This window comes from Taudactylus pleione, unplaced genomic scaffold (assembly GCF_031769625.1).
Source record: "Taudactylus pleione unplaced genomic scaffold, aTauple2 ptg000731l, whole genome shotgun sequence".
NCBI lineage: Eukaryota > Metazoa > Chordata > Amphibia > Anura > Myobatrachidae > Taudactylus > Taudactylus pleione.
Window position 1 is genome coordinate 1,634,712 of NW_028285133.1, and position 11,834 is coordinate 1,646,545.

General features: G+C 43.5%; 1 protein-coding gene across 2 annotated transcripts in view; it reads left to right on the top strand.

Annotated features, from left to right (window-relative positions):
• The window catches only part of ZFHX3 (zinc finger homeobox 3), an 84,156-nt gene extending 74,343 nt beyond the window's left edge, over positions 1-9,813 (top strand). For both annotated transcript variants that reach the window (XM_088456998.1, XM_088456999.1), the window contains exons 9-10: positions 118-5,559; positions 8,194-9,813. In XM_088456998.1, coding sequence (XP_088313124.1) covers positions 118-5,559; positions 8,194-9,737 — 6,986 coding nt within the window. In that variant the 3' untranslated portion in view covers positions 9,738-9,813. The remainder of the gene's footprint in view (positions 1-117; positions 5,560-8,193) is intronic.
• Positions 9,814-11,834: the final 2,021 nt, after the last annotated feature.

Here is an 11,834-nt window from a genome sequence, read left to right on the forward strand (position 1 = left end):
GGAGGTCAATTTGTGTAATCAAAAAAGGTTTTGGAAATCTAGAAGGAGGTAAATAAATCGGGAAGTCATCCATATGATTATATTGCTTTTTTTTTTCTTCTTTTTGCTTCCCTGTAGAACTTGCTGAAGCAGTGTCCAAGAGTTCAGCTAATCCCGAGGGAGCGGACTTGAGTATGGAACAGAGGGCGCCTAGTGACAATAACTCTGCAAGAGAAGATTCGGGATTCTTGTGTTGGAAGAAAGGATGTAACCAAGTGTTCAAAACCTCTGCTGCGCTGCAAACACATTTCAATGAAATTCACAACAAGCGCCCTCAGTTGCCAGTTTCCGACCGCCACGTTTACAAGTATCGCTGCAACCAGTGCAGTTTAGCTTTCAAGACCATCGAGAAACTTCAGTTGCATTCACAGTACCACGTGATCCGCGCCGCCACCATGTGCTGTCTTTGCCAGAGGAGCTTCCGAACATTCCAAGCTCTTAAGAAGCATCTGGAGACCAGCCATCTGGAGCTGAGCGAGGCCGACATCCAACAGCTGTACAGTGGTCTTCTAGTAAATGGAGACATTACAAATGTGGGAGATTCCGCAATGGTGGATGACCAAAGCATGCTGGTAGATGAGGAAAAGGAGGATGAGAGTGACCTAGAGGATAAGCAGAGTCCTACCGGAAGCGATTCCGGGTCTGTGCAAGACGACTCTGGTTCTGAACCTAAGCGAGCACTTCCTTTCCGTAAGGGTCCAAATTTTACTATGGAGAAGTTTTTGGATCCCTCCCGACCCTATAAGTGTACTGTATGCAAAGAGTCCTTCACGCAGAAAAACATTCTGCTGGTCCATTACAATTCTGTGTCTCACCTGCACAAACTGAAAAGAGCTTTGCAAGAGTCGACCACTGGGCAACCCGAGCCCACCAGCAGCCCCGATAATAAACCATTTAAATGCAATACCTGTAGTGTCGCATATAGCCAGAGCTCAACTCTAGAAATCCACATGAGGTCTGTTTTACACCAAACCAAGGCCCGTGCAGCAAAACTGGAAGCAGCAAGCGGTAGTAACAGCGGAGTTAGTGCCAACAGTTCCTGCGCATCAGCAACCACTGCCACCTCTACAACGCCATCAAACCCTGTCAGTAGCAATGTCACCACAATTTCAAGTTGCACAACCACCGTAACGCCTGCTGTCAGCTCCAGTTTCATGAGCCAAGCATCCATTGAACAGGTAGTCAACACGGGTGTGAGCAACCCAATTACAGCTATCGGCATTTCTTGCCCTCCTGAACATAAAGAAGTCAATCGTAAGAAACTGGCAGATATGATCGCTTCACGACAGCAACAGCAACAACAGCAGCAAGCTCAGTCCTTGGCCCAAGCCCAGGCACAGGTGCAAGCCCATTTTCAGCAAGAGCTCCAGCAGCAAGCTGCCATCTTGCAGTCTCAGTTGTTAAACCCCACTCTTCTCCCCCACTTTCCCATGACCACAGAGACATTACTTCAGCTTCAGCAACAGCAACATTTGCTATTTCCTTTTTACATCCCCAGCACAGATTTCCAGTTCAACCCAGAAGTCAGCTTGCCCATGACTAGCAGCACGCTGACCTTTACTGGAAGTTCGTCCAGTCTGTTGGAAGACATGAAGACTCCTATACAACTTTCCCAACAAGCTCATTCTCACCACCAACATCTCCTCCAGCAACAACAACAAAGTCAGATGTGCATGTCTGAAACCCACTCCTCACTTCTGCAACCACCAGAACAAAAGAACAAACCTGTGAAAGAAATCTTCAAGGAACTGAAAAAAGAAAGAGAGTTTTTAGAGAGAGCAGATGAGAACACAGCAGTTAATGAACCCACATCTGATGGTACGAAGTGTAAAGAGAAGAAAGAGCTGGCACCTGGTTCAGGTTCTGAAGCTCTCTTGCTTCCACCTCGTATTGCATCAGATGCTCGAGGTAATGCCACCAAAGCTTTACTTGAAAATTTTGGGTTTGAGCTTGTAATTCAGTTCAATGAAAATAAACAGAAATCCCAGAAAAAGAATGGGAAGGGTGAACAAACCGATAGCTTGGAGAAGTTGGAATGCAGCTCGTGCGGAAAGCTTTTCTCGAATATCCTTATCTTAAAGAGCCACCAGGAGCATGTTCACCAACGCTATTTACCCTTCAAGCAGCTTGAGCAGTTTGCCAAGCAATACAGAGATCACTATGATCAACTTTATCCATTGCGGCCCCAAACACCAGAGGCACCCCCACCCCCACCTCCTCCACCCCCACCTCCACCACCTCCTCCAGCAACTCCACAACCAGCTAATACGCCAACAGTTCCTACTTCTGCTCCACCACTTACCCCACCCAGCATTTCACCAGCACAAGCCTCTGTGTCATTAGCTCAACTTTCTATGCCAATGGAGCTGCCTATTTTTTCACCCCTCATGATGCAAACCATGCCATTACAGTCCATGCCATCCCAGCTGCCCCCTCAATTGGGGTCAGTAGACACACTTTCTGCAGACTTGGCCCAGTTGTATCAACATCAGCTAAATCCTAGTCTCTTGCAACAGCAGAACAAAAGGCCACGAACTAGGATCACCGATGATCAACTGAGAGTGCTACGACAGTACTTTGATATTAATAATTCCCCAAGTGAGGAGCAGATTAAGGAAATGGCTGATAAGTCTGGTTTGCCCCAAAAAGTGATTAAGCACTGGTTTAGAAACACCCTTTTTAAAGAACGTCAACGCAACAAAGATTCCCCTTACAATTTTAATAACCCTCCCATTACTAGTTTGGAAGAATTGAAGATGGACTCAAGACCTCCATCACCAGAGCCTCAAAAGCATGAATACTGGGGAAGTAAGAGGTCTTCCAGGACGCGCTTTACAGACTACCAGCTTCGAGTTCTTCAGGATTTTTTTGATGCCAATGCTTATCCAAAGGATGATGAATTTGAGCAGCTTTCAAACCTACTCAACCTTCCTACACGTGTCATTGTTGTCTGGTTCCAGAATGCTCGCCAGAAGGCACGAAAAAACTATGAGAATCAAGGAGATGGCAAAGAATGTGAGCGCCGTGAACTGACTAATGATCGGTATATCCGTACAAGCAACTTAAACTACCAGTGCAAAAAGTGTAGTTTGGTCTTTCAACGGATCTTTGACCTTATAAAGCATCAGAAAAAGCTATGTTACAAAGATGAGGATGAAGATCTACAAGATTACAGTCAAAATGAAGACTCCATGGATGCCACCGATCTGCTTACTCCTTCTAGCTCATCATGCAGCACCCCTATGCCCTATCAGTCTTTTAGCACTGCAGCCTCAACTTCTACAAACACGGCTTGCACGCTTTTAACTCAACATGTGGTAGACATGGAAGAATCTACAATGTATAGTACAAAATCCGAGGCTACCCATGACGATAAACCAAAGCATTTTGAATTTCCAAGGACGCAGCAAAACCAAACACAAGAACCACAACCAAAGCAAGAGCCGCAGCAGCCTCAGTCCACACAGTCTCAACCACAGCCGGACCAAGCGGAACAAAAAGGTAGTGCAACGCCACAAAAACTTCCACCCCATTCATCTCCATCCTCTCAGCCACAAGCCTCGCACTGTTCCATGACTCAGTCAAGTCCCAATGCAGCCCAGATCTCACATCATCCTATGAAGCCTCTTCACTCTTCAACTCCGCAGCAGTTGGCCAGCTTGCCTTCTCAGCTAATACCCTATCAGTGTGATCAGTGCAAATTAGCTTTCCCCTCATTTGAACATTGGCAGGAACACCAACAACTCCATTTTCTTAGTGCTCAAAATCAGTTTATCCATCCACAATTTTTAGATAGACCAATGGATATGTCCTTCATGCTTTTTGACCCTAGTAATCCCCTAATAGCAAGCCAGCTTCTTTCTGGAGGACTCTCTCAGATGCCAACTGGTTCAGCTACTTCACCTTCAACACAATCTTCCACAATGAATACCCTGAAAAGGAAGCTAGAAGAAAAGGCAAATGCAAGTCCGGGGGAAAACGATAGTGGGACGGGTGGAGAAGAACCTCAAAGGGACAAGCGGTTACGAACCACAATTACCCCAGAGCAACTAGAGGTTTTGTACCAGAAGTACTTGCTAGATTCTAACCCAACTCGCAAAATGCTGGATCATATTGCCCACGAAGTAGGATTGAAGAAGAGAGTAGTTCAGGTGTGGTTTCAAAACACCCGGGCGCGGGAAAGGAAAGGGCAGTTTAGAGCAGTTGGTCCAGCACAAGCTCACAGACGGTGTCCATTTTGCAGAGCTCTGTTTAAAGCAAAAACTGCTCTTGAAGCTCACATACGATCCCGTCACTGGCACGAAGCAAAGCGAGCCGGATACAATATGAGTTTATCAGCAATGCTTGTCGACTGTGACGGTGGGATCCAATTGAAAGGAGATTTTTTTGACAGTACTGCCTTTCATAACTTACCACAGAGTAGCAGTGATGGACACTGTATTTCCCTTTCCCCGGTGAGCAAATGCATGGATCTTTCTCCCCGTACGCTGCTTAGTCCATCATCTATTAAAGTTGAAGGGATAGAAGACTTCGAAAGCCCTTCTATGTCATCTGTCAATTTGAGTTTTGATCAGGCTAAGTTGGATAATGATGACTGCTCCTCAGTGAATACTGCTATAACTGACACCACAACAGGAGACGAAGGAAATGCTGACAATGACAGTACAACAGGTAACATAGCTGAAACCAAATCTGCATCTGTAACCAGTGAAGGCATTCCGAAGTCTGCAGTGATGGCAATGTCTGAGTATGAGGACCAAATGTCTTCTGGATTGGTCAGCCCTGCCCAAAGTTTTTACAGTAAAGAGTACGAAAATGAAAACATCATTGATTATAGTGAAACTTCCAGTCTTGCAGACCCTTGCTCTCCTAGCCCAGGTGCAAGTGGCTCAGCGGGCAAGTCAGGTGACAGTGGAGACCGGCCTGGCCAAAAGCGCTTTCGAACACAAATGACAAACCTTCAACTGAAAGTTCTCAAATCTTGTTTTAATGATTACAGAACTCCAACCATGCTGGAGTGTGAAGTCCTGGGCAATGATATCGGACTGCCAAAGAGAGTTGTCCAGGTCTGGTTTCAGAATGCCCGGGCAAAGGACAAGAAGTCGAAACTAAGCATGGCCAAGCACTTCGGAATAAACCAAACAAACTATGAGGGACCCAAAACAGAGTGCACTTTGTGTGGCATTAAATATAGCGCACGTCTGTCTGTGCGGGATCATATCTTCTCCCTGCAGCATATCTCCAAAGTTAAGGATGCTATTGGAAGCCAGTTGGACAAGGAGAAAGAGTACTTTGATCCAGCCACTGTTCGTCAGCTAATGGCCCATCAAGAGATGGACCGTATCAAAAAAGCTAATGAGGTTCTGGGTCTGACTCCACAACAACAGGGTGTGTTTGATAATCCTCCCTTACAAGCACTCAATCTTCCAACACCCTACCCAGCTATCCAAGGTATCTCTCCAGTACTCTTGCCCGGCCTCAGCAGCCCATCTTTACCAGGATTCCCTCCCACTAACACAGGTGAGCATAATTCTTCGTATTTGCAGTTTTACTATACGGATCAAAGAAAAGTTATTAAAATGATTTGTGTTTCTGGATAAGTGATGGTGTTCTAAAATTTTTGGAATACGGAGTGTAGGTGCTCTGTTTTTTGTTTTTTTTTCCCTGATAATGTGGCCACTAGGGGGTGCTCTTTCATTGAAGTTTGTATTTACTTTTTTTTTTTTTTTTCTTGTTCTCCTGAGTGTAAACTGCAAAATGGCCCACTCACGTTAATGGATGATGATTTCTCTGTGTAGAATTACTTTTCTATGCACAAAATTCGAAGTGGAATTGCATAGAACAAAAATTTACAAAACCGTGGTTTAGGCTTTTTAAGTATACTCACATGTTCACATTCACCTATCCTCAAATCGTGCCAACTACCCCTGCTTTAGAGCACCACAGACTTTGGGTTATACTTACTAAAGTGTGGAGGTGTTGCCGATAGCAACCAATCAGATTCTAGTTATTCTCTTCTCGGCGGTGCTAGATAAATAAGTAGAATCTGATTGGCTGTCATGGGCAACACCTCCCCTTCTATAAACCCACACTATAGTAAATACACCCCTTTGTGTCTAAGCTGCACCAAAACACTAATCCTCAGGACAGTACCTAGTACACTATAAGCAAACTAAGATGCAAAATTGAGGAAAAACTAGAACAATGGAATGAAATGTAGAAACATTTAGGAAAAACTAACAAAATTGAGGAAAAAGTCTAGAACAATCTAGAGTAAAAAGACAGGTCCGATACAAGTGACCTGAGCCATGCATTGTTATTCCAACTTTATACTAATTCCATTGCTACAGAAATACTAATCCTAAATACCTAGTACTAAGGACATCTATCTGTACGGCTTGTATTTATTCCCCAAGATATGTCATTTTAAAACTTAAAATTTTGTTTGAATTTACTTCAAACGCTGCAGCTGAAAATACCCACCCACTTCATCTGGTTACCTTGCAATAGAGAAATGAGCCTAATTTATTAATAAAGTTTACTTTTTTCTCTTTTTAATTTTAAAAGCAAGAAAAAATAATAATAATAATAATAATAATTAGAAGCAAGAGGACTTTTTTATGATTATTTTTTTTAATATAAAACTTGATTTGTCTAGTTTTTATAGTATTTTTGATTTAAAAGGACTATTTATAGATTATGTGGGGACGTAAATTTGTTCTCCTTTCCCACAAAGCTTTTCGGCAACAAATGATCTTTGCTATAAGACAAAAAAAAAATTTAAATTTGAAGCACTACAGTCCCTGTCCTTTGTGTCAGTCCTCAAGTCTACAGATTGTGTAGAGCAGGGGTTCCCAGCCACGGTCCTCAAGGCACACTAACAGTCCAGGTTTTAAGGATAGCCATACTTGAGAACAGGTGTTTTAATTAGAACCTTAGTTATTTTGATGTAACCATCTGTGCTCAAGCATGGATATCACTAAAACCTGACTGTTAGTGTGCCTTGGGGACCGAGGTTGGGAAACACTGGTGTAGAGCATTTGTTACCTAGGACAATAGCAAGCCCATAATACAAACTCTGGCTCTGACGCTTTATCCAAGTTTGGCTCTTCTAACTCTTTAACAAAGGCTTTAAATCCGCATCTACTCTACGCGGCACTTTGATAGCAGTACATCTAAATTACTGTGCATTTTATGGGTTGGGTTTTTAATTTTATATTAATGATATCAAAGTGTTTGTTGATTATAGTGTAATACAGATCTTGGTGTTCGTGCATTCATGACCGATACATTGAATGGGTTTTGGGGTCTTGGTTATCACTTAAGTGGCTCCTGGGCAACTGCACAATTAATAGTTGCAGAAACCTTTTACCCTCTCCTCCACTCTAAAATTAGCAATGTTATTGCAACTGCCTGGGCAACCCGTTGGCAACTTCTGTTTTTACCACTTTATCCTTTTGCATCTGTAGTTGTCTCATCAGTCACTCATTGTAAAGCAGGATATGATTTCACTAAATGCTCAGGGGTAGATTTACTAAAGCTTCTAAAAATGAAAAGTGGTGGCGTTGCCCATTGCAAACAATCAGATCCTGTCTATAATTTTCTAGGATGCAATAGAGAAATGATAGTCAGTCAGAATCTGATTGGTTGCTATGGGCAACACCACCAGTTTTGATTTTTAGAAGCTTTAGTAAATTTACCCCTAAGAGTCATGGCATGGGGTGGGCTGACTATGTGTCCATGTCCTCATGTCCTCTTCTGTTCTCCGTTATACCACTTCTCCAACGGAAGCAGAAGATTCTCCCTGCCAAACTACTTGTAGCAGGATGGACCGTACCGTTCTTTAGCTTGCTCCTTGAACTACTTTTTAGTAATAGTTTAAGGTTAGATAGACAGTGTTCAGATGCAGTGAATCCTCATTTATTGACAGTGTGGTTGTGCAGGTGTGTGTGTGTGTATATGTATGTATGTATGTATATGTGTGTGTGTGTGTGTATGTATATATATATATATATATATATATATAAAAATGTGTATAATTTTATTTATTTTTTTCATAATTTAATATCAATCTGGACAGAAAAAAAATAACTGCCTCCTTCAATATTGTTCATCTGTGTGATTTATTTTTTTCTTTTACTGTTTTCTTTTTAGCTTTAAGTTCTCCGAAATCCAACGCGATGGGAGTGTCCAACACTACAGTTCCCTCCCCTGGCCTCCCCACTTCTGGACAACCAAATAAACAGCCCCCTAAATCACAAAGTCCTACGAACCCATCACAGACTTACTCGTCACCTGGGCTCCAGACTCAAGAGTTGCAGAAGGAAAAAGACAATGAGAAGACGAAAGAGAAGGAAAGGGGGAAAGGCAAGGGGGAACCCTCTCCGGTACCCAAAAAAGAGAAGGGAGGACATGCAGCGTCCACCTCCAGCTCGATGCCAGGCATGGAGTATGTGGTGGATCCATCTCAGCTTCAGGCTTTGCAAGCAGCTCTGACGTCCGATCCATCCGCTCTGCTCACTAGCCAGTTTCTTCCTTACTTTGTTCCCGGCTTCTCTCCCTACTACAGTGCTCAGATTCCTGGGACTTTGCCAGGTGGTTACCTGCAGCCTATGTACGGAATGGAAAGCCTGTTGCCGTACAACCCTGCTATCTCCCAAGCTTTGATGGGGCTTTCGCCAAGCTCTTTGCTTCAACAGTATCAGCAGTACCAGCAAAGCTTACAGGAAGCCCTCCAGCAACAGCAGCGGCAGCTACAAATGCAGCAGCAAAAGCAGCAGCAGCAACACCACCACCACCACCATCACCACCATCATCAAAGACTGCAGCAGCAACAGCCCAAAGCAAGCCAAACCCCTACACCTTCCCTTGTTTCCCCTTCCGACAAAAACCCTGCCAAAGACTCCCCAAAGCTGGAAGAACAGAATCCTGCAGCCCTTGAGGTATCGCACTCCAACAAACCCCCTGAACAGCTAGACGTGGAAAACCAAGGTGCGGACTGTCTCTTGGATCCACTTATAGTCCCAAAGGTGCAGTACAAGTTGGTCTGCCGGAAGTGTGAGCTGAGCTTCAGCAGCGAGGAGGCGGCTATCTGCCACCTGAAGTCCCTCTGCTTCTTTGGCCAATCTGTGGTGAACCTGCAAGAGTTTGTGACATGCGTCCCCACTGGTGACAGTAGTGGCTCCTACCGCTGCTTAGGCTGTGAGGCCACGCTGTGTGGGGGCGATGCTCTGCGTCAACACCTGGAGTCACCCTTGCACAAACACAGAACAATCAAAAGAACAGCAAGAAACGCCAAAGAGCACCCCAGTATATTACCTCACTCTGCCTGCTTCCCCAATCCTGACACCGCATCTACCTCTCAGTCTGCTGCTGACTCCAAAGCCAGCCTCTCACCCCCTTCCCCCTCTGCTTCTCCCCATGCCTCCACAAAGACTTGGTCTCACAGTACCCCCAGAAAACCACCTCCTCCTCCTCCTATCCCCACACTCTCCTCATCCTCAACAGTTACCTCAAGCCCGTGCAGCACCTCAGGGGTTGCGACCTCCTTTCCAACAGACGGTTTCTCTGAGGAGTCTGATTCAGACCTCAGCCAAAAGTCTGATAGGGTGGGAAGTCCAGTAGGCGCTCCTGAGAACCCAAGTTGTCACGAGGACAGCTCTCGAACTGCTGTGGGAGTGGGTTCTTTACGACTGTAGGACTGCGGAGATGGACGATGATGAAAAATAATAATAAATATGAATTTTAAATAATAAAAGATAAATAACAAACCAATTTCACAAACAAATACTGCAAATTCCAAAGCTTCTAACCAAAAAAAGAGGAACCCCTCCCTTCCCCAGTATGAATTTCTTCATTCCTGCACCTGCCCCACGGCCCTGTCTTCCCTCTCTACCTACTGTCACATTGGGCCCCTTACACAGGGGAGCTGGGCCCAACTCCTTTTTGTCCCCTTTTGTGGAGTTTGGTCACCCAGCGGTGACGGCCCTTCTCTGCTCACTTAGGATGGCTTTGTTAAGAAGAAACCAATGGAATTATTGTTATTCTCAGGTCAAATGTTCACACCGTGTTCTGACTCTGGTCTTGGAATTTTATATATACATATATATGAATAGGGATATATATATATGTGTGTATATATGTATTTATTTTATTTTATTTCTTTTGTTTTTTTTTATTTTTTGTTCAGTGATTTTTCTTTTTTTTCTTTTTTTTAAGTAATTGCTAACTTAATCGGGCAGAAAAAGTTTCAGGACTGGGTTGAAAAAAAAAAAAAAAGTTGCCTCCCATGGGACAGTAATTGTTGGGTGGCGTTCATACTTTATAATTTCCACATCCGGGAACCACAGCTCAAAAAAAAAAAATATATATATATATACTTTAAAGAGTAATGAACAGACTTTCTGTATTTCTTGTAGATGAGGCCATTGATTCAAGACAGTTTTCAGACGTGGATGAGATCCTTTTGTGTACTTTTTGTGTCCAAATGCCGTTTCTCATATTGACGTTTGTTGTGGGTCAGATCGCCCCACCTGCCACATTGTAAACCAACCTAACCTTTAGCTCTTTAACCAAAAGACTCCTTTCTCCCTGTTTTTTTTTTTTTATTATTTTTTTTTTTTTTTACTATATATAATTTTTTTTAATATATTTTTAAGATCACTCAGCTCTTACCAGCAGGGATCATTCACTGCTAATTAATGAATTTATTTGCATTTTTTTTTCCCCCCAATGGGGCACACAGCTCTTCATGGCCTGCATTAGCAGCGCTGTACATAGCGTGTTACAGGCACTTCCCCCTGACCCGATGAGCTAACACACAACAAAACCTGATGTTAGGATTTGGGGAAAAGAGGGTTTGCTGATAAAGGTGTAATATTCCCTGTTGTTTGGTGTTTGTAATCTGCACACTTTTCCCAACCCCAGTGTTACCTGTTTACTCTGTTTCATGTCAATAGACAGAGGTCTGTTCTGTTAAGAAAAAAAAGAAAAGAAAAAAAAAAGTAAAAAAAAAAAAAAAAATAACCATTTGTATGTGTATGTATACATGTGTGTGTATATGTATGCATAGATACATTGTCACACACAGACGTGTGCACACACATTTACTTTCTTTTTGAATGAAAACTGATGCTTTAAATAAAATCCAAAGAGAAGCCTCCCTTGTTTGTTGGCGCGGAAGGCTTTGTTTGACTTGTAGTGTTTGTACATCTGACACACTGTGTGGAACCGCCTATGGGTCATATGGGGAACTGCTGCAAATTTTTATGATGGGGAAGTTCAGAGGGTAACACGGCCTTTACACTGTGGTGCGATCCTACTAAGACGTACAGGTGATGGAGAGAAAGGCTACGCTAACACACACCGCATGCTTAGCTTGAGAATATTCCTCCTTATGGTTTGTAACTCGGGCACATGAGCTTTCTCACATTATTGGAATGTGTCCTTGCAAAATGGGAGCTGCCACGGTGACCTACTGATGTGTCCTTACATATCTTTGCTACAGTCGTGCTAAAAAGCCCCACTCGGCGTGCCAGACGTCTTGTGCTTCATACACAGACTCAGGTGTACACAGATATAAAAGTGTCACATATCAAATTAATCGGCACAGTCTGCTGGTGCGTCCTAGTCGCATTACATTGCTTTTTTGGCAAAAAAAAAAATTACGCCCGACACTAGCAGGGTAGCACAGGAACTGGCGGCTCACCTATGCCAGGCAAGTCGCACTACGTGGCATATTGTGACTGACTAGATGTATGTGGACACAATGTGTGTTTGTACCAAAGCATTGTGAA